The following is a 22,086-nucleotide window of genomic DNA, read 5'->3' as shown; positions in this document are numbered from 1 at the left end:
TACCTCAGGATGTGAATGTGCAATCTTCCAGGATCCTGTCTTCACCAGTTTTCCTGGGAATAGCAAGAGGGCCTGGAAGCACGGAGCCGTCATGGCACAGCTGTGATAACTGGCTTCAGTTCTTCCCTGCTGGAGGGAAACAAGTCAGTGGCCTCACAGAAGGGGAGATGCAAAGTGGGCCTCCAGTGAACAGATTGCTTGGTCGGTGGGGTCTGGTTGACCCGCACTGCCAGGTATTCTAAAATTAGCCCTGCTTGACGCTTAGCAAATTGTTCCTGTTTGATCAAGGCATCATTGTGGATTCGTTCACAAGACCCAGACACATTCTCTGTCCTAATGAGTTAACTGTCTGTGGGGGAGACAAAGCCTGTTGTAAGTCATGACCGCCCAGGGCATGAGTGGTCTAGTAAGGTGTGCATAAAGGGGAGATTCTAGGAGTTGAAGGCTTCTGAGCAGCAGAAGTAGCAATGTTGACTAAGCATACGTTCAATAAAGCCTGATATTCTATTAAAGTAAAACCTACAGATGAGCATCTCTGAATTTGGGAGGGAAAGTTTTTGTGTATATCTGCACTGGAAAATCATTTGAGATGGATCTCTCCTTCTTTCAGACGATGATCAGTGGTACCGTGCCTCCGTTTTAGCTTATGCTTCTGAACAGTCTGTACTGGTCGGATATGTAGATTATGGAAACTTTGAAATCCTTAGTTTGACAAGACTCTGTCCCATAACTCCAAAGTTGCTGGAATTGCCAATGCAAGCTATAAAGTGTGTGCTGGCAGGTATGAAATGTTTGTGGTCACTGTATTCTTAAAATACTAAAACCTAAAGTAAGAGCATTAGGATTGAAATTAATTAAACTACCCAGAAGATAGAATGTGTTTGGATATAATTTCTCTTAATGCAAAAATAATCCTTAATAGAACATTTCAAATATACAGGACCACTTTGCTATCTCTAATAAAATAAAATTGAATGTGCCTCTGGTTATAAAATTGAGTAATTTTGCTATTTATAGTCTGTATTATTGATAAATATCATAGAAGCCAATTCTTTACACAAAGTAGGGCAAAACCTGCTTGTAAAAACAGTATGTTGGAACATATGCTTAGAAATTACTGTTTATAAAATTTATCCCACCAGGAGCCAGGGCTTCTTTCCATGTTAATAAATTGGCCTCTTAACCTTAATTCACATATACCGTAATTGAACTGGTATCTGAGTATCAGAAGGATATTTCCAGGTTTTTGCTACTAGCACTGTTCTTTTTTTTTTTTTTTTTTTAAGATTATACTTCAGACAGAACACAAGCCAGGGGGAGAGGCAGAGGGAGAAGCAGACTCCCCACTGAGCATGGAGCCTGACCTGGGGCTCCATCTCAGGACGCTGCTGAGATCATGACCTGAGCGGAGGCAGTTGCTTAACCCACTGAGCCACCTAGGCACCCCATAGCAGTGTTCTTTTAACTACAATTTGCAACCTATCCAAGATCATTTCCTTAGGATAGGCTGCAAAATATAGTTGTACTACAGAAGTCCTCAGGTGAAATGGAGGTGTCTGTGGGTATGTTTCTTTTCATGTTTGTGATATATGTTATGATTGTTCTGCAGAAACTGTAGAACTAGTTTACACACCTACCAGAAAGATAGCAGGGGAGCCCATTCCTTCACACTTTGGTACACCAAATAGATACCTCTGTATTAGTTCATGGTGGCCAGTTTTGATAAGTTTTAAACTAAATCATTTCAATTACTTTATTACCATGAGACTGAACATTTTTTTCATAAGTTACTTGCTCTTATGAAAAGACTAGGCATAACCTTGGGTTGTTGATTTGCAAGTGCCTTTGCAGTTTAAGTGCTGCTGATGTTTTTTTTTTAAAGATTTTATTTATTTATTTGAGAGAATGAGATAGAGCATGAGAGGGGGGAGTCAGAGGGAGGAGCAGACTCCCTGCTGAGCAGGGAGCCTGATGCGGGACTCGATCCCGGAACTCCAGGATCACGACCTGAGCCGAAGGCAGTTGCTTAATGAACTGAGCCACTCAGTCTCCCCCGCTGATGTTTTTTATGTCATTGTAAGGGACCAGTATTTCTTCCTGGATTGTTTGATACTTTTGTTTATGATTTTCTTAACTTACTGAGATATAATTTACATACCATAAAATTCTCAGTCTTAGGTATACAGTTCGGTGATTCTTAGTAAATTTACTGAGTTGTATAGACATCACCCTGATGAGGTTTCTTATCGCCATCAGTAATCCTAGCTCCCCAGGCAATCACTAATCTGTCTTCAAGATTTTCTTTTCTGGACATTTCATATCAATGGAATTATTGTTTGTTTACATAGAAGTAGAGCAGTTTTCTATAGGTTTTTTTCTTTGTAATTTTGCCTTTATTTTAATCATTAGGAAATCCTGCTCAGGTGGGACTTTTTGGTTCTGGTATTTGTCAGCTTCCTTAAATTTAACTTTGTGGAAATTAGAAGCTGAATTTCTAAATGCTTTTATAAGAAGTATTTTAATATTCCTTTAAAAACTCTTTGATAGGAGTAAAGCCATCATTAGGAATTTGGACTCCAGAAGCTATTTGTCTGATGAAAAACATTGTGCAGAACAAAATGATCACAGTGAAAGTGGCAGACAAGCTGGAAAACAGCTCCCTGGTGGAGCTTGTAGATGAATCTGTGACGCCTCACCTCAGTATTGCTCAGGCGCTCAGAGATGCCGGCTTTGCCGTCCAGGAGACTGGGATGCTGGCTGAGAAGCCCAGTGTTGTGAAAGAAGCCAGCGGTGAGTAAGCTCTCTGCTCGATAATGTCCATGCTGGAATCCAGATGGCTTTTTGTGGGTTCTCATGCTCTGAAAAAGAATGGATGTTGAATGTCTTCTGTCTTTTTGAATCAAGCATTCATTTAAATACATTATGAGTGTGTTGGAAAACTGGAAGAAAAAAAACAAAAAACCTATGGGTCACTGGCAGCTGAAGGGATCAATCAGAAATGTGAATTTGAAATTCAGTGAGGTAATTTTCGCTAATTGTAATACCAATTAACTTTCCTGTAAAGTCACTAAAAGTCCCTGGAAATTCAGTTCTTCAAAAGCAGATTCCTCACCAGCCCTACCTCCCCTCCCCACTTTGACCATTTATTTTGCAAAAGTTCATTTTTTTTTTCCACAGTTCCCTTGGGTATAGAAGCAAAACTGAGTCCATTGGAGTGGACATGGGTTGAACTTGCTGTTGACCAAACAGTAGATGTTGTGGTCTGTATGATGTACAGTCCTGGAGAATTTTATTGCCATGTGCTTCAAGAGGATGGTGAGTGGACTCTTCTCATTTATTTTTCTTACAGATACATTGGTGTGGTAATAACTGAAGAAGAGTTTATTGAATAATAAAAGTACTATCTTTCCAAGAAGGGCCAAGGGAATATTTCTACTTATAAGAAAGATTTGGTTATACTTCATTGCTTTTTATTCCATTTTAAGCCATTATTTCTAGTTTAAAAAAAATCTCTATTTAAACCAGTTTTGATTTTGTAGAATGTGTTCTAAATTCATTTTTTAAAAGTAAATGTTTGATTTTATTAAAGCATAACATGAATATACGTAAGTACACAAATAGTTCAGCATAACACATTATCACAAAGTCAAAACACTGAATAACCAACATCTAGGTCAAGAAATGAAACGTTACCAGTAAGCCAGAAGTTTCCTCCTTGTCTCCTTTGATGATTACCCATTCTCTCTTTAAAAAGTAAACACTATCCTGCCTTCTAATAGCATAGTTTTCCTGGTTTTAAACTTGTTGTAAATGTGATCATATAGTATGTGCCTTCTCACCTTTTTTTCACATTGTGAGATCAGTTCTTCATTTTTATATGTAGCAGTAGCTTGTGTTCCACTGTGTGAATGACACTGCAAATTTATTTCTTTATAAAGTTGGACATGTGGGTCATTTCTAGTTCTGATCTATAAAATTATATTGGTGTGAACTTTTCCATACAAATTTGGTGCACATGGATATGTGTTTCTTTTGAATATATACCCAGGAATGAAATTACTGACCATATCCTAAAAGGTATTTATATTTTCAGCTTTGATCACTGAATGTCAAAGTTTCCAAAGTGATTATGACAGCTGTTGAGATTTTTAGTCACTCCACATCCTCACACTTGTATTTTCCTTCTTTTTCATTTGAGCTATTTTGGTGAGCATCCTTAATTTTAGTATTTCTAAATCTTGGTTTTCTTCTCTATCAAATAAGGACATTAAACTAGGTGCCTGAGTCACTGTCTGGCTCCCAGTTTGTGAGATTTGTCATCCCTCCTTTCAGAATCATCTAGTAGATTGACCACTATTTCATATCGCATAAAATTAAAAATTTTTAAGGTCAGTTTTTATTTTCATAGGTGATTATACAAGCATATGTACAAAATCCAAAAGTTAAAAAGAATGTATAGTGGGAAGTTTCCCAGTCCCTTTCTCAATTTTCTAAATCTTTTCAGAATAAATAATAAATATCTTTTCTATGTGTATGCTTGTATGTATGTATCCCTGTTTGTGTAGGCATAAATGGTAAAATATTATAAACGATTTTTGCACTTTACGTTTATTTTCCACTATGTCTTATCCACTATGTCTAAGTTCACATGGTCTTTTCTTCTTTTTTTTAAAGATTTATTTTTATTTTGAGAAAGAGAGCATACAGGGGGTGGGGGGCAGAAGGAGGAGAAGAGGGAGAGAAGCAGACTGCCTGCTGAACGGGGAGCCAGATGTGGGGCTCCATCTCAGGACCCTGAGATCATGACCTGAGCCAAAATCAAGAGTTGGACACTTTACTGAGCCAGCCAGGCACCCCTCAGCATTTTAAAGCTCTCCATGGTTTGTTTCTTTACCAGCACATGGTTGTTGTGTTCTTCAGTGGTTTACCTTCCCTGCTTTGCCAGACTGCTCCTGCCAAATAAGTTTTGGCTGCTTAATTCTGTACTTTGCCTCAGAGCTCTTTATTCCTTCTGGAGTACCCTCTCCTTGTCTGTACTCTTTCTCTGTAAAAACTGTAGTACACACAGCTCTACTCTCTGCACTTCCTTAGCAGACATCTGTGCATCCTGTTAGTGCTTATGTGTCTTCCTTCTGGACAGCTTGTATGTCAGTTTCTGTACAGGCTTCCACACAGTTTCCTTAGACCTGTGCAAAGCTCATGCTCTGGTATGCTGATGACAATACCATAGTAGGGGGTTACTAAGAGCATTGACTAATAACGACTTATTTTCCCAATTAACTTTTTAATAAGGAAAAGAGAAAAGCATATGGTGTGTACTTTATAGTTGCTTGGGAATGTACCTGAGATTGTATGATCAGAACATTTCCTGGCTTTAGAGGAAGATTTGTATTCTGCATGCATTTTAAATATTGAATGCTGTATGTGTATTCTGTTTTCAGCTTTAAAGAAACTCAATGATGTGAACAAGTCATTAGCAGAATATTGCCAGCAGAAGGTGCCCAGTGATTTTAAGGCAGAAATAGGACGACCATGTTGTGCTTCTTTTGTAGGTAAGTTGCAGTTGATAGAATCATGACTTCATTGATAGAGACTTTTGTTTCCTGACATTCAGCCCTTATTTTTTAATGTGTATTTTCTTCCTGATGTTTAAGTAAATACTTCTCACAATCAAGACTAAATGAATGCTTAAAGTATCATGTTTTCTCTTCTCTTCGTAGCAGGGAACCTCCAAATGAAACTTTCTTACCTCAACTTTGTTAAAATTTGTTAAATGCTTTTCTTTCCAGAATTTCTGATATTAAAGTAAATTAGATACTGGGAAACCTATTCACTGCAGGTTTATGGTTTTTTCTGGTCACCCTGTGCATGTTTAGTTTGAAAGTATATTTTATGAAACACCTTAATTTCATTGTATGTGTTTTTCTATTTGCTCTTTACATTATTTTACTAATAGCAAGTAAAACAATTTGTCCTTAGTTATGAGAGTATCGTAAGATTTCCAGATCGACAGATATGTTCAAGCTTATGAAGTCTTCCCTTCACTTTCACATTCTGTTTATTGGATACGTGATGAATGGAATCTTTAATTTACATCTGATGTCAAAACGTGGTGCTATAAAAATTTTGGATGTATTCTAAAAAATGGATTTTGAGAATTCTGAGGATTTCTGAATGAAAAATTAAAGGCATCATCTGGAGAAAGAGAGCAAATTTATTTAGTTACTTTAGACAAAGGATTTTTTTTTTTTTGAAGATGAAGACTTCAAATGTTAATAGAGGGGAAATAATGTTCCATGTTTTACAAACTTTGTGTTAATTATAGGTGATGGTAATTGGTATCGTGCTTTAGTCAAGGAAATCTTACCAGATGGAAACTTTAAAGTCCATTTTGTGGATTATGGGAATATGGAAGAAGTTACTGCAGATGAACTCCAAATGATCCCATCCAAATTTTTAAAACTTCCATTTCAAGGAATACGGTGCTGGTTAGTAGGTACGGTGCAGAATAAGAAACTTTCTCAACTATCTTCTAATACTTAGGGTATACTTACTTTTAAATATTAACATCTATAATTTTAACATGTGACCTAGAAGATCCTGCTTCATATTATACAATTTAGAAATGTACTTTTGAAGGTACGGGCCGAAATGTTCAGTGTTGATGTTAAAGTAGGAAAGCAGCTGCTTTTCTGTGCTGGAGATGGGAGTGAAAACCAATGTGTTCTCTTGAAGGCATTTTGCAGGATATCTTAAGAGCTTCAAATATTCCTACCTTTTATCTCAGCATTTTTACTTGTAATAATTTATCCTAAAGAAATGATCTTGGAATTTCAGTTTACCTACAAGGAAATTCATTATACTGCTGTTAATAATAGCAAAACCACCTAAATAGCCAATTACAGAGGATTGGTTAAATGATGATCCATATAATTGACAGTAGTAGTACCTATTTCAGGTGGTTGTTGTGAGGATTAAGTGAATTCTTAGTAACAGAATTTTTCTGACATGCAAAGTTCGATTTAAGTGTTTCCTCCTACCACACAGTTTTAAAGTGATGTTAACCATGGGTTATTAGTATGAAGAATTGTTTATGAGGTACATAAAACATGCATATTGTAAAAGAGATACAGGACGGCATTGTGATTACAAGGATAGGTTCTGGAACCAACTCTGCTACCTACTGTGAGAATCTTAGGCAAATGATTCAAACTCTCTTGTGCTTCTGATTCTTCATCTGGAAAATAATAGTATCTTCCTCAAAGAGTCATTAAGAATAAAAGAGATGAAAAATATAAAGCACTTAACACTACCTGGCATATATCCATAAGAGCTATTATTGAAAGGTTTCTTTATGAAAGAAACTCGTATGTGCATGTGGGTCTTTCCATATGCACATGAATATTATGGGAGGTTGGATACCAAAATGTTAATAGTGCTCATGTGTGGCAGCATAGATGCTCTTTATTTTTCCTTTTGCATGTTTTCTTTCTACTTACTACACTAAGTATGTTTCAGATTATTTTTAATTACCATGTTTTATGTCCATGCTTCTTAAAATGTGGCCCCTAGGGTGTCTAGGTGGCTCAATTTGTTAGGCAACTGCCTTCGGCTCTGGTCATGATCCCAGGGTTCTGGGATCGAGTCCCACATCGGGCTCCCTGATCTACGGGGAGCCTCTTTCTCCCTCTCCCTCTGCCTGCCACTCCCCCTGCTTGTGTATTCTCTCTCTCAAATAAATAAATAAAATCTTTGAAAAAAAAAAATGTGGCCCCCAGACAAGCAACATCAACTTGAGAACTTATTCAAACTGCAGATTCTTAGTCCCCAACCAAGATCTGCTAAATTGGAAATTCTAGCGTATGGCCCTGTTTTAATGAGCCCTCTAGGTAATTGAGTTGCACGCTCAAGTTTGAGTTCTTTTAAAAATAAGGGTATAAGCCAGAATTATCAGAAAAAATAATTTTTGGTTAAGTAGTTTAAAATAACATTTTAAAATCACCATTAGAAAGCTGTCCACAGAAGTGAAGGTGTATGGTTGAGATCTTCTACCAGCATAATTAGTAACTCAACATCTTATATATAACAGAACACGGTAGTGGCTTCTAACCCTATTTTTCCCTATTGGAAAAATGCCAGGTAAAGATATATTAGTGGGGAAAATAAGGAAAATTTCTGAGGCTCCTAAAACCCTAGTAGTATGTATACAAATGCGTTATCTGTAACTCAGGCATAGAAGATGTAGAAATGTAATTGAACATTGCAAAAAAAAAAGATACTCAAAATCACTGACCCAAATGGAACACTTGACAAGGACCAGTCCCAGATACTGTTGAAGCAAAATTGCAGCTTGGGCACAGAATTCTTTTTAATGCTATTCTTATTTGCCAGATATACAGCCTAGAAACAAACACTGGACTGAAGAAGCCATAGCAAGATTTCAGATGTGCGTTGCAGGGATAAAACTCCAAGCCCGAGTGGTTGAAATCACTGGACAGGGAGTGGGAATCGAGCTCACTGATCTCTCCACTTCTTACCCCAGAATAATTAGTGATGTTCTGATTGATGAACATCTGGTTTTAAAAACTAGTTCGCCACGTAGAGACTTGACAAATAATAGACCTATTAGTAAACGTGATCTTCAAGTTGATGTCCTGGGGCTTCAAGGTAACATGTTTAAACCATTGATTTGTTATTTAAATTTGTTATCCTTTGCTTTTATAGGCAATGAAATTTTTCTAGCCAAATGATGCAATTTTTCTGTAGGAAAACATGCTTTGTGGAAATAGGTTAATAACAGGTTACTAAAATTAGTATTTATTGAGGGTGCCTGGGGGGAGCTGTTGGTTAAGCGTCCGACTCTTGGTTTCAGCTCGGGTGGTGAGAGACTTCAGGGTGGTGAGATCGAGCTCTGCGTCTGGCTCAGTGTGGAGTCAGCTTCTGATTCTTTGTCTCCATCTCCTCTGCCCCCCACTCCCCCGCTCATGCAAACTCACACTCTCTCTCATAAATAAATCTTAAAAAAAATAAAAATAATATTTATTGAAACATAGTTTTATTAAACACTGTACTCATTTTTATTGTAGTTATTAGGTAGTCTTGCATCATACAGTTATGTATCCCCTAAAGTGTGAATCAGTTATAAGTTTTATATTAAATATACTATGGAATTGGAAATATATTACAGAAGTAATACATGAGTGCAGCAGGTCAAAGATTCTCATTCTAGATTGGCCTTTTTGGTAATGCTCACAGAATCCCTCAAACTGAATAGATTGTTTTGTGAAAATACAGATTTTCATTTTAGGAATTTGTGAATGTTGATTCAGTTGATAAATAAATTGAATAAACTGGGAGAGAATAACAACTATGATCTGTTTTATACAAGATCTGTTTTGTATGTTTTCAGCCATCTCTTCAGCTGAGCAGTGGAGGACAATAGAATTGCCAGTTAATAAAACTGTACAAGCAACCATATTAGAAATCGTAAGCCTACACTTGTTTTATGCTCTACCAAATAAGATGCCAGGTAAGAAACCAAAATTTGAAACCTATTTATGCTTATCTTTTTAACTGTATAATGAAAGCACTTATCCGAATTCTTTAGGAAGTGAGAGAGAAGAGGGGAGGCTGGTGATTTTTGTTTTATTCAATGTTTTAAGGAAGAACTGGCCATCATAACACTTCAGACATATTTAGTTACACAAACACAAATGTGAACATGAGGGAAATGCCCTGCATTTAGCACCTACCCAACCCAGTCTCATCTCCGGCTTTTTATAAGAAAATAAGTTTCCTTAATTGTTGTATAATTTCTTGTTTAAAAATAGATACTATCACAAAAAATAGATACTATCTATATTGAATTGCATTTACAAAGCTAACCATCTACGACCTTTTAAGAAAATTTGTTACACTGAAAAAGTACTTTATAAATCAGTCTATAATACTATAGCTTAGAAACTTAGAGAAATGTTTTATACTGGGCCTAATCCTGAAGAAAAGTAGCATATAAATGTTTTCTTTCATGAAAGTTTATAATTAAGAAATCTCTTCAATATATTTGAGTTTATCCTTGTAGTGTCAGAAGGAGAGTTAGTGCAAGTTGGGTGATGGCTATTCAAAATAATTGCAGGTACTTGAAGGTTGAGAAAGTGAACCTTTGTTTCAAATTGTAAGACCACAAATTGTGATACCAACAAGTGCTCTTAAATCTATCTCCAGTATTACAAGTCATCATCTTTAATCTGTGTAGTGAAAAGCAGGGATTTAGGGTTGTTGAATCCTGATGAATTAGAAGTACTTTGTTTTATCTCATTAACTATAACACATTTCCTGAAAAGTATACCGAAAAATTGTGAAAGTACGACTTAATAAGTTTCTGTAGTGTGAACACACTAGTAGAACCACCCTGATCTAGAAATTAGCTTTCCAGAAGCTTCCATCTTACTCCCTCCCAGTATTAGATCCCTTTTGTACAAGGTAACCACTGGTGGTTTTATGTATTCTTAAAATATAAATGTAAATAGGTTTTTTTGAGTGATTCTATTTGACATTGTTCTTGTATACTGTCTAAACAGCATTGAAAATTTCTTCACAAAAGATTGCTTTTTTATGTTTCAGAAGATCAGGAAAGATTTTGTATCTTGACAGCTGAATTGTTAGAATACTGCAATACTCAGAAAAGCCGAGTGTCTTACAGACCCAAAATTGGAGATGTGTGCTGTGCCAAATACACAAGTAAGGTTCTTTTAGATAAAATATTAAAGGGGAAATGTTCTCTTTTACATGAAATCTTGTGTATTCTGTTATATTAGGCGCACATTTCATTTTGTTAAAAGCAAGGTTGTAGGTTTAATTCATGTGCTGGGATCATCCAACTTTTCTGTTTTATAAACCATAGATTATATTTAGGTAAGGATATAGGTAGATAACTACAGATCTGTCAGTACTTTGAGATAGTCAGCTCTAGAAACTCTACTGTATATGGTTGACCAATAACATATTTTTATATGGAGGAGTTGCAAATAATTTGTAGAACTTTATGAATGTACTAGAAAAGGAATAAATGCCTTAAAAAGTCAGACTTGTTGAATCAGGTACACTTAAGAATTGTCCTGTTGTTTAATATTTCATGTTAACAAATTTCTTTTTGTAATAACATTTGGAGTGAATATTCTCGGGCAGAAACTTGGGGAATTCCTGAGTCAAAGGATATAAATTGTTTTGTAAGTTCCGGAAGCATATTGCTCTGTAGGCATCTTAAAGAAATGTCCATATGTGCCAAAAGTTTGTGAGTGGGCCAATTTCATCTTCCTCTTGCCAGCGACGGATTTAAAATGCTTTCGGTCTGTTGCCCACAAAGAGTTCATTTAAAAAAATTTTTAATTTAAATTTATTATTTTTTTAAGATTTTATTTGAGAGAGAGAGAAAGAGAGCATGCGAGGGAAGAGGGTCAGAGGAAGAAGCAGACTCCCTGCTGAGCAGGGAGCCCGATGAGGGACTCGATCCCAGGACTCCAGGATCATGACCTGAGCCGAAGGCAGTCGCTTAACCAACTGAGCCACCCAGGCGCCCTTAATTTAAATTTAGATTTACGGTTAAATGTATTATGTTTAGTTTTGCTCTTCTTTTGTATGATAACGGGATCTACACTTTCCCTCCCTTTCTTCCTGATAGAAATATGTCACAATTTTTGGTTAGATAAGTATTCTCTGTTACTTTCTTGGAATTGCATAAACACTATTCACAGCCTAGCCACGTAGTACAGTACAATATTGTTGTGTTCTGTATACTTTCACTGATTATCTCCAGTTCTCTGCATTGGTGCAGATTCTCCCATTGAAACCTCATGTACTTTACCAGCTTTTGTTATATTACCAGCGCTTGCTGCCTTCTGATCTTCTAGCCAGACTGCGTGTCCTCCAGACGTGAGCCATCACCCTGGACATTTCCGTTTATCATCTTACTGGGGTTGTTTCAACACTACTCCCTCAGGTTTCACAGATTTCCCTCCCACCCCACCGTGTTTTCTCAGTTTCTCCCTCCCTCATCTCACCTTGTTTTCTGAAATCCTTACTTTGGATTTATTCTAAAATTTGGGTATATCCCATCCTCCAGAAGCTGAGAAAAGGTTACATGTAAGATAAATTTTCTGTTATCTCCTTATGTTCTCCCATGTTTGAAAAAGGCTTTATTCTACCTTAATAGTTAATGGATAGCTTGCCTAGATCTAGAATTCTAGATTGGAAATCATCTTTCCCTTAAAATTTTGGAGGTACTGCTTTTTAAAAAAATTTTTTTTATTAAGTAATCTCTACATCCAGCATGGGGTTCAAGGTCATAACCCCGAGATCAAGTCTCAAGCTTCACCAACTGAGCCAGCCAGGTGCCCTGCTTTTATGGTTTCTTAAAGCTGTTGATGTTACTGGTCAAAAGAGAGGTCATTTAGATTCTCCAAACTTTGTACGTATTTTTCCCCCCTTCCAATTTATAGTAATCTCTTCATTCCATGTTTTGAAATTCATGATGGGACTTGGTATTAGTTTTTACCATTGTGTTGGGCACTTTTAATGGGTGGGCCCTTAAGTCTAGGAATTGATGAGCTTCGGTTTTGAGAAAGTTTTCTGAATTTTTTTTATTCACTTCTTTCATTTTCTGTTCTGTTAGAAACTCCAAATATTCTTTTTTTTTTCTCTAAAGATTTTATTTATTTGACAGAGAGCACAAGTAGGCAGAGTGGCAGGGAGAGGGAGAAGCAGACTCCCCGCTGATCAGGGAGCCCGATGTGGGGCTCGATCCCAGAACCCTGGGATCATGACCTGAGCAGAAGGCAGACGCTTGACGACTGAGCCACCCAGGTGCTCCAATACTGACTTGTTCTTATTTCAAGGATGGAAATCAATTTGTCTGGGGGTGTTAATATCTTTCTTCTAATTGTCCCTCTCTTCTCCTTGTTTCTTTGAGTTCCTTTTTGGGTTGGTCTTCTCTGTCATGTTGGAAGCTTTCTTCAGATGCCTGCTGATCCTTTGCTGCTCACTTCAATGGGGCACTTAGTTAATTGGAAGCTGCTTTGTGGGCAGATCTTGTGCACTGGTGGCCTCTACTATTGGGTGATGGGGCCCTGCCATTTCCCTGGGGACTCCTGCTGTTGGTATCTTGAAGTGCATTTGCCTTGGGATGGTGGCCTCCTGCTTGGTGTGCACAGGTCACCCAACAGTGTTCTCGGTAAACTTCCTCTGCGCTGCCTCATGTTCCTGAGTCCGGTAGTCTACCTGGTTCATCCTCTCCAGAGAAACAACCTCTAGTCTTCTGCCCTTGAGCAGGAGCAGATGCCTTGAAATGGGGAGGGCATTCTAAGTTTTATTAAAACATGTGAACATAAAACTGATCATCCTCTTTAGCAACTTTAAAAATAAGTATTACCTATAAATGTGTTTGTAAACTAAAGTCTATTCAGTTGTCTTGGGAAATAAGTTTGCTTTCTTTACCCAGTCCTCATTTTCAGCTCCATTCTTACTACTACTTTGGAATGCATTATTTATTAGGACTTGGGGATTTAAGATGCCAAGGAAGATGCTGCTTTGCTTTCCCATAGCCAGCTTTGGTTGAGCTCTGCTAAAGCATTTCCATTCCTGCCATCTACTTTCCAGCTTCCAATATTATACTGTCTTCTCTCTTGTCCTCTATCCTTGTGGTTTTGTGCCTTTTTCTTTTTAATCACATAATTGTCTTTTTAGTAGGATCTGGAAGGACCGTGGAGGTGATGCTTGTGTTTCATCTGGACTCTAGCCAGAAATGTTGGCATGAATTTCTCACTGATGTAAATGTAACTGTGAATAACCATCTTAAGGGAGGGAGGGGGTCGTTGCATGTAACTTCTTACCTGAGATTGCATTCTATTTTCAGGTGACGACTTCTGGTACCGTGCCATTGTTCTGGGGACGTCAGATGCTGATGTGAAAGTACTCTATGCAGACTATGGAAACATTGAAACTCTGCCTCTTTCCAGAGTGCAGCCAATTTCCACGAGCCACCTGGAGCTTCCTTTCCAAGTTATTAAATGTTCCCTCGAAGGTAGGCAGTTAAGTCACTTTCCAATTGGGATATCTGTGTGATTTTTTTTTTTTCTCTTCTGTTTTATAGCTCCGTGTCCGAATCAGATGGGCATTTCAGTAACTGCCCAGGTTTCAAATATCAAGCAGAGTTTACAAAAAAAAATTCTTATCTTTCATCCCTTATTTCATTCTCACAAAGATTACATTGTTACCCACTGTTGTTTAGAGACTGTGTGTGGCCCCAGGTTGCACAGCTAAAAGTGGCAGGGCCAGGGGAAGTGGGCCATCTGACCCTTACCTGAGGGTCTCTCTGCTCTGTCACGGCATTCTCTTGAGAGACCAGAGATGACACCATTTGGGACTACTTTTCTGTGTACTGTATCTGCACATGTTCAGCTCTTCAGCTGGTGTTTGAATAAAGCGAATGGGAATGCTAAAGTAGCTTTTTACCTTTACTCCTGATTTCATTACCTAGTGGTCCCAGCAGATAAGCGCTCACTCGTTTCCTCGTAGTCTGCTTTGGTTTTGACTCGGAGAGAGAGTTGGAAAATTTTATTGTTTGCTTCTCCCATTATAACAGACATATGTCCATGGCAGCAGGGAATTGTCTTTTTTTATGCCCTCCAGACCTAGATTAGTGCTTGACACATAATAGGGATCAGTGAATATCTATTGAGTGATTTTTTTTTTAATGCAACAGCAATTGTATATCAAAGCATACCTAAGCCCAGCTAAAGTAAGTGAGACTTTCGCTTATTGTCTTTAGATGATATATGTAAATATTTATCTTTTTTTAAGGGACTCAAAGATTAATACTCAGTTGTTTTCCCAGGACTAATGGAATTGAATGGAAGCTGCTCTCAATTAGTAATAGAACTACTAAAAAATTTCATGTTGAATCAGAGTGTAATGCTTTCTGTAAAAGGAATTATCAAGAATGTCCATACAGTGTCGGTTGAGAAATGCTCTGAAAATGGTACTATCAATATAGCTGAAAAGCTGGTGACATATGGTCTGGCAAAAAACATCACATCTAAAAAGCAAAGTGCTTTAAGTACAGGTATTTTTTTCAAGTTTAATTAATGACAGATGTAAGTGTAATTAAAAACATGTAATCAGTGTAGGTGACCTGGTTTTTCCTTACTCTCTGTGGTCACGTTCCCTTTATCACCCCCCCGCCCCCCCCCCCCCCCCCGGCAAATCCAGTGGCAAGCTGCGACTCACATTGCCCTCTGAGGGGATCCGCTGGATAGAAGTGGGCCTCCCAGGCCAGGTTTTCCTTAGCTTAGGCTCAGCAGCATAGTTGATCACATTGGTGATAGCATTGATGTTGAGAGCTTCAGAAGTGTCTTGCATTCAGAATTATTTCCAACTTATTTTCGATCCTGACCAAAGTGAGAGGAGTTTGTATTTTTGAGATTGGATCTTACAGAAATCTCATAAGATGATGATTTGATATATCATATATGGGATATAAGAGATATCCCATATATGATAGGCAAAAGACTTAAAACCTTGGAGATGGGGGCGTTAATTTGGTGAAACCCAGGGTGCAGTAGTAGAGAATATTAAAGCCCAAATGAGAAGTTAATCGATCAAGTCCTTTATAGTTAGAACCCATGCCTAATTTGTTTTGTTAGCTATGGTGTGTGTTCTCTAATAGCTTTTTGTATTTGCTTTTAGAAAAGACGTGCAGGATGAATTGCTGTTGCAAAGAGTTACAGAAACAAGTGGGTAGAATTTCCCTGAAGTGAAATTGTACTCCTTACATTTTTAGAAATTAAATAATACTATTTTTTCTTCACCCATAGGTTGAAAAACACGAACAGATTCTTCTCTTCCTCTTAAACAATCCAACCAATCAAAATAAATTTATTGAAATGAAAAAATTGTTAAAAAGTTAAGTAAGTTAAATTTGATGTTTTCACCACTTCTGTAACCATCAGCAGGACATCTCTAGGCATGTTAGGGTAGAACTGATGATGTGTTCTTTATTTTGTGACCTGATGATCTGAGGTCTGGTTGTAGTGTTTTTGCTGTCTTCCTAGATTTAATTTGATAATCTTACTCTGGCTCTGCTAGTGGGACCGAGTCCAGGGGTGTTCAGGTTGCAACCACTCAACCTTACTGTTGTTTGATTCTGGATGCTCCTGTTATTGATAACATGGAGGGACTTGTAAAAATTGTTGTGAGAGAAAGCTTTGCCTCAAATTCTTTGTGTCTAGATGTGAAATTAACTCACTTGTGCATAATGCTATAAAAATGTTTAGCATTTTTCTTTTTAAAAGATTTATTTATTAGAGAAAGAGCGCACGGAGGTGGGATGGGGAGGGAGGGAGGGGAGAGAGATTCTTAAGCAGACTCCGCACTGAGCGCAGAGCCTGATGCGGGGCTTGATCTTACAACCCTGAGATCATGACCTGAGCCAAAACCAAGAGTCAGACGCTACACCCAGGTGCCCCTGTTTAGCACCTTTTGTGAAGAGGTTCTAAAGGGCCAAGAATGGAAAATGGGCTGCGCTGATAGTGTATTTCATTTCCAAATAAAACCTCCTTTGCCTTGGCTGTGGTGATTCTAGTGCTTACAGATAATTCATGAGTTTTAAACAATAGTTTCCCCTGCTTTTTTACTGTCTGGGGTGCTTTGTTCCAAGATAGCCCTCAGAAAGTACTTTGTGATTAGTAGTCAATTAGAATTTCTGATTAAAATTAAATTGTCCTTCCTGCCTTGTCTAATTGATATAATTCCAGCCAAAAGCAAGGGATCTTTTGATTTACTTCATCCGTGCACTCTTGTTGGCTGAAGCACAACCTGTCAGCCCACTTGCAAGTTCCGCTCTGGGTGATACTGCCCTCTGGAGGCAGGTAGCTCTCGGGCGGGAGGCCTGCTGTGTGCGCGAGACGTCTTCTCTGTGGAGTCATGCACCGTTGTGTTGTTTCTTACTGAGAAGAAGTCTAAGCTGAGTGTCATTAACACTAGAGTAACAGTTTTGAGCCTCCTGATGTATTTGCTTTACAAGTTTTGTGTTATTTCTAATAAATGCTGACTTATGTTGCAGTTACAACCTTCAGCCCTTGTTAATACATTCAGTTCCAGTACTGACTGCTGTCTTGTGTACTTGAGTTTAAAATCTTAAATTAAAAAAAAAAATTTTTAAGGTAAAATCTTAAATTTAATGACAGTTTCATAAATTAAGGGACATGCAATGATATGAACTTCTGGAATTTAGTCCTAGCACCAAATCATCATATTTTTTATTTGTGTCTTTTTCATAAGGCTTCTGAGAATACTAACACACGCAAGATGAAAGCTAGATTTTCTTTTGTTTCTACATAGATTGAAGACCTTGCTTTAAAAAAAAAAAAACTTGATTTAAAGCATAGTAGTTGAACTGGCTTTTCCTTAACTGTGGGAATACATATTTCACCCATATTAGAATATAGCAAAACACCTTATATATTAATTTAAAAGCATTTGAACATCTAGGCACATATTTATTGGTCACAATACCCCTGAAAAGAAAGCAGACCCCATTTTATAGATGAGGTTGAGACTCAGGGTTTGCACAGCTGCACAGGATCTCTCTTTCTCTCACACACACACACACACACACACACACACACACACACACACACACGATCTCTCTTTCTCACACACACACACACACACACACACACACACACACACCACAGCCCCTCCCATCCACCCCCACCTCGGTCTTAGACCCTAGGCTGCTCTCTCTGCTACAGTGTCCTTAGATCAGTTCTGGAGGTCATGGGGCCCCAGGGGGTTATATTAGAAAAAATTGCATGCATGGCTGCTTAAGCATACTTTATTTTGGTGAAAGTATGGTTGAATGTTTATGCTCTTAAATTGTTCTTCCTAGATACAGAGAAAATATGTTTCAATTGGAAGTGTTTAGTCTCTCCTGGAGAAATTTGTTAATAACTGTAAAATTGCCCCACTAGGAGTGCTGTGGTGATGAGAACAGAAAACTGATAGCTGTGGCTCAGATGTGATAAGTACTTCAACACACACATTAATAGAAAATTGTCCATCTGAAGGGAGAGTGCAGCTATGTTTTACATTCGTCGAGGGGAGTGCAAATGGCTGTAGCTAACACGCAGCGCTGGGGTGGGGGTGAATTCCTTGAACATGTTACTTTCAGTTAAAAGTTAATTGTTGGGTTTGCTTGCACTTAAGATAGAAATTAAGAACCATAGTGATGGAGTTTGTATATAAGGCATAATGACAGTTGATTCTCTTCCAGAAGCAGTATCCCTCGGAGATGGACACTTAGGAGAAAGGAGACTGAGACGGCTGGACTTACAGGCAGCACAACATCTTGTGTCTTTGTTGATGGGGAATATTGTCTCCTGTGCCTCCATTTTTGTTTGCTTGCCGCTCTTCTGTTAGGTTGGGTAGTTTTATTTTTCCCTCTGGGTTCTTCCTCCCAAATAAATAAGTCTTGCATGAAAGTTTCATACCACATTCATGGGGGATATTGGGGAGGGATACACAGGGGCTTTCTGCTGTATATATAAATTTTTAGGACTTAGAGGTACTGAAGAAAATATGGCTCCATGTTACTAGCAGATAAATCTAGTTGATAGATGTGTAGGAGTTTTATTTTTTGTTTTTTTCTGTATGTTTGAAATACTTCATAATAAAATGTGCCCTGCTCTCACTGCCCTCGTCTGCCTCTTCCACTTAATAAATGTTGTTTGTCTTGTTGCTTCAGTCCTGGCTCTTCTTTTCCTGTCTACTCTGAGCTCATCAGCTTCTTTCTCTCCATCCTAAATTGGATCTCTTTTCCTTTGGCCTTTGGGCACGGTCTGTCCTTGGTCTCAGCCGCTCCAAGGGGAGGGAACTTTCTCTTTTCTGCTCCTGCCATCCATACCCTTCCAAATCTGTAGCCACTTAGACTTTGTTATTGTAGGTAGAATTTACATTTCCCGAAGTACAGTTAACAACGTAAGTTAAAAATTGAAGTTAGAGTATATATTTTTCTTGAAGTACATAAAGTAATCTTAGTTTCTACTAAGCTCACATATGCAGAATTATGGACCAGCTGACTTTCCTGCTAACCTGTAAATTTCTGTTTGGGAATTTTTCCATGATTTAAGTATCAGACTCTGATAAACCTAAGATGATGTCACCAACTCAAAGAAGAAATTAGAGTTTTTGTTTGTTTTTTTTTTTTTTGCTTTTACTGGTAACGTGTCAGCCAGATTAAAAGGAATTTTTCCTCATGTAAAATTTGTTCAAACATTGATGTGCTTTTATTGGATGAAAATGTATGCTGCTTAAAATCCTTTGACTTTTTCAGCCTTGTGTTCTCATGGCCACTGTTTTGCTAACTTCCTTTTATCTGTACATACTAGGAAAACTGGATGCCTAGTTTGTGCATTCTCAGTTTAATTCCAGCCACCATGAAAATGCAGATGAAACCTATGGAATCACAAAATTGGCCTTTTCATTGTGGAACATTAGAGAAGCAAGTCAAAGAATACATAAAATCTAAGTCAGTTTCTCAGATTCCAAGGTTTTATATGCTACTGGAAATTTGAATACAAAGAGTTTAATATTACTCGGTGGTTCAACTATTTGTCTTGTCCCCCAAAAGAGACTAATGCTATCTATAGCACTAGTTTCACAAGAGATCTGGATTTTATATAATCCTCTACTGGACCTACTTTAATTAGCATTATTAATTAACATGATTCAAGTATTTATTGACCTCTCTACTTGCCTGGGATCAGGGTAGGTGTGCTGTGTTTATTGTTCATTAGGGTCATGAATAATCTATCACACCTGTTAATTTTGGTGTTCAGTTTCCCTCAATATATGTAGTTCAGTCAGATAAGTACAATATTGCTGAAGCTGTATAACCAAATTATTCCTTGGCAGATGCAGTGTAAATACTGAGATGAAGTTGTGTGTGGAGGTATATTCAGTATGCCTTTTCTTCTGGTAGAATTCTTTTGCCTGGGGCAACTAGAAATGTAAAAGTCACAGAACTGTGAATGAGGGTCATTAATATGCTGAACTTGAGCTCTCATGCTATATAGTAAGCACTCCAGAAAACCAGTAGGCGAGGATCCTTATCTGCAGGGCCCTAAACAGATTCCAGGAGAGGAATTAAGTGATCATGAGGTTTGCTACTGAGTGGCTGGCAGCCCCGAGCAGTAAACCATTAGTGTAACCGGTGGGCTCATCGCTGACACAGCTCCTGCCGGGACTGGGAAAATCAATCCCTTCTGGGGCGGGCCGGAGAATAGCCCCGAGGCTGCTCACCAGTGCACGTGGTTCTGTAGCGGGTGGTGCACCCAAGCAGCCTTTACTCAGTACACAGGATTCTCACGGATGGTTTTTGCTTTGTTTTTCCAGATGAAAGGAATTGGAGGGCAGCCTCTGGTTCCACACACGCAGTCAAGAGTCCTGGGGTGAAATTGCCAGAATTAAAGCGAGATTCAGTTACTGTAAGATGACTGCATGTGTGCCCAGGGTGGGAGTGGCAGAGGCTTACCCAAAGATCTGCTGACACATTTACTGCTGCCCTGAATGTCGCTCAAGTTTCCACTTAGGCACTGCCGAACATCTTCCCTGGGAAGCCTCTCGAACCTCAGCTGTAGCTTTCAGATAACCTGAAATTGATTTCATTGAAGACTTGAGCTGCCCAGCCTCATCCATTTTCCTGCGCTTTCCTTTTTACCTTGAGACCCTGAGGTGATGCCTCTTTTAAGACCGTGTAGTGATAAGCCTTCCAGGAAGTGAGGCAGACAGGCTTATGTCAGAAGCCCTTCTGCCCCCAAGGGTGTGTTCAGATTCCTCTCAAAATGCATTCAACAAACAGTAAGGCACAGTCATGCATTTGTGAAAACTGAAGATACAAAATTTGGAAGTGTTGGCAATTTGAAGGAGGAGAGTGCTTACAGGTTTTGGCTGTTGACCGAATGACTGAATGACGTTACCCAAGCAAGCCCTTGCATTTGGAGACATCCCATGTTTCCTTGATTCAGCTAGAAAGCATCACATTTCCCAAAAGCAAATCCAATAATCTTGTGTGTGATTCTTCTGTCTTAAGGAGTTGGGTTGTATTCTTTAACCTTTAGAGCAGTTGGTGCCTACCCCAACCCTAAGGGTCTCTAGCTTTGAGATGCAGTATTTCTGTTGCTCATGTGCCCCTGCCACAACTTTGTTCTGTCATTGCCTTGGCTCCATGGTTTTTGCCCTGGTTTAATGTGCTGCCTGTGGAGCACTTGAGAATCAGGCCCTTTTCCTCTCAGCTGGTTTCTTGGCTATTTTAATATGCAGTGTTTCCTGTTCTTTCACTTCTCAAGAGGGTTCTGGGAAGTCTACATTTGTAGCTCTATAACCTATCCTCCTTTGGGTCTTTTCATAATGTGTTCCACCTTGCTTTCATCATTTGGGGGGCTAGGTACAGAGAATTTGGGGCATCCACAGGTTTGGAAACCATTGCACTCATGAACCTTTAACTTTGTAGGCCAGAAAATTGAGCAAACATTAAGCATCTTTGCTCTGTCCCAAAGCCAGTAGGCAGGAGAGCTGGATCGGGAACCCCAGATTCCCTCACTTCTAAAGAGATGGTCATTCCACAACACTGGGTATTACCCGCTATGTGTCACTGAGTGCTGAAGTCCCCAATTAATCTCTGATGAAACTCCTAGTCTTCATGCCTTGTGTGTTCCCGGAGACACGCTGTACAGGGCAGCTCACATTGTGAAAGGGCACTTACTGCATGGAGCTAGCAAGCACTGGGGCTGTAAAGATGAAGGTAAGTCCTTGGAAGCAAGGGGCTCACGAACTCTGGGATGATGGTCCTTCATAATGCCTTAATTTTTTAAATGTCTACAAATCTTCACAAAGGAGGGTTTGCTGTGGATGAGAGGAGTAGCTGCCCAGTTTCTCTCTGTGTGCAAAGCCTCCACCCCTTTCCACTCTCCACAGCCTGGGCCTCCTGCCTTTCCTGGCTCCCTGCATGCACATCTGCTAGATCTGGTAGGC

The 22,086-nt window shown here is 38.7% G+C and overlaps 1 protein-coding gene across 7 annotated transcripts in view; it reads left to right on the top strand.

Moving 5' to 3' along the window:
* Positions 1-15,962, top strand: part of TDRD1 (tudor domain containing 1) — a 40,384-nt gene extending 24,422 nt beyond the window's left edge. For 2 of the 7 annotated variants that reach the window (XM_088019821.1, XM_088019819.1), the window contains 11 exons: positions 611-781; positions 2,548-2,790; positions 3,178-3,315; positions 5,442-5,552; positions 6,326-6,496; positions 8,392-8,667; positions 9,410-9,529; positions 10,624-10,740; positions 13,910-14,077; positions 15,742-15,788; positions 15,870-15,962. In XM_088019821.1, the coding sequence (XP_087875947.1) occupies positions 611-781; positions 2,548-2,790; positions 3,178-3,315; positions 5,442-5,552; positions 6,326-6,496; positions 8,392-8,667; positions 9,410-9,529; positions 10,624-10,740; positions 13,910-14,077; positions 15,742-15,788; positions 15,870-15,962 (1,655 nt within the window). Of the gene's footprint in view, positions 1-610; positions 782-2,547; positions 2,795-3,157; positions 3,316-5,441; positions 5,553-6,325; positions 6,497-8,391; positions 8,668-9,409; positions 9,530-10,623; positions 10,741-13,909; positions 14,078-14,890; positions 15,119-15,741; positions 15,789-15,869 lie in introns of all 7 variants that reach the window. The other 5 variants (XM_088019816.1, XM_088019817.1, XM_028121769.2 and 2 more) reach the window with 5 other exon arrangements.
* Positions 15,963-22,086: the final 6,124 nt, after the last annotated feature.

This window comes from Eumetopias jubatus, unplaced genomic scaffold (assembly GCF_037043125.1).
Source record: "Eumetopias jubatus isolate StellerSeaLion01/CBP00866 unplaced genomic scaffold, mEumJub1_p1.0 scaffold_17, whole genome shotgun sequence".
In the NCBI taxonomy this organism is placed as follows: Eukaryota; Metazoa; Chordata; class Mammalia; order Carnivora; family Otariidae; genus Eumetopias; species Eumetopias jubatus.
The sequence above is the reverse complement of the archived record's forward strand: the minus strand, read 5'-3'. Positions and strand labels throughout refer to the sequence as shown.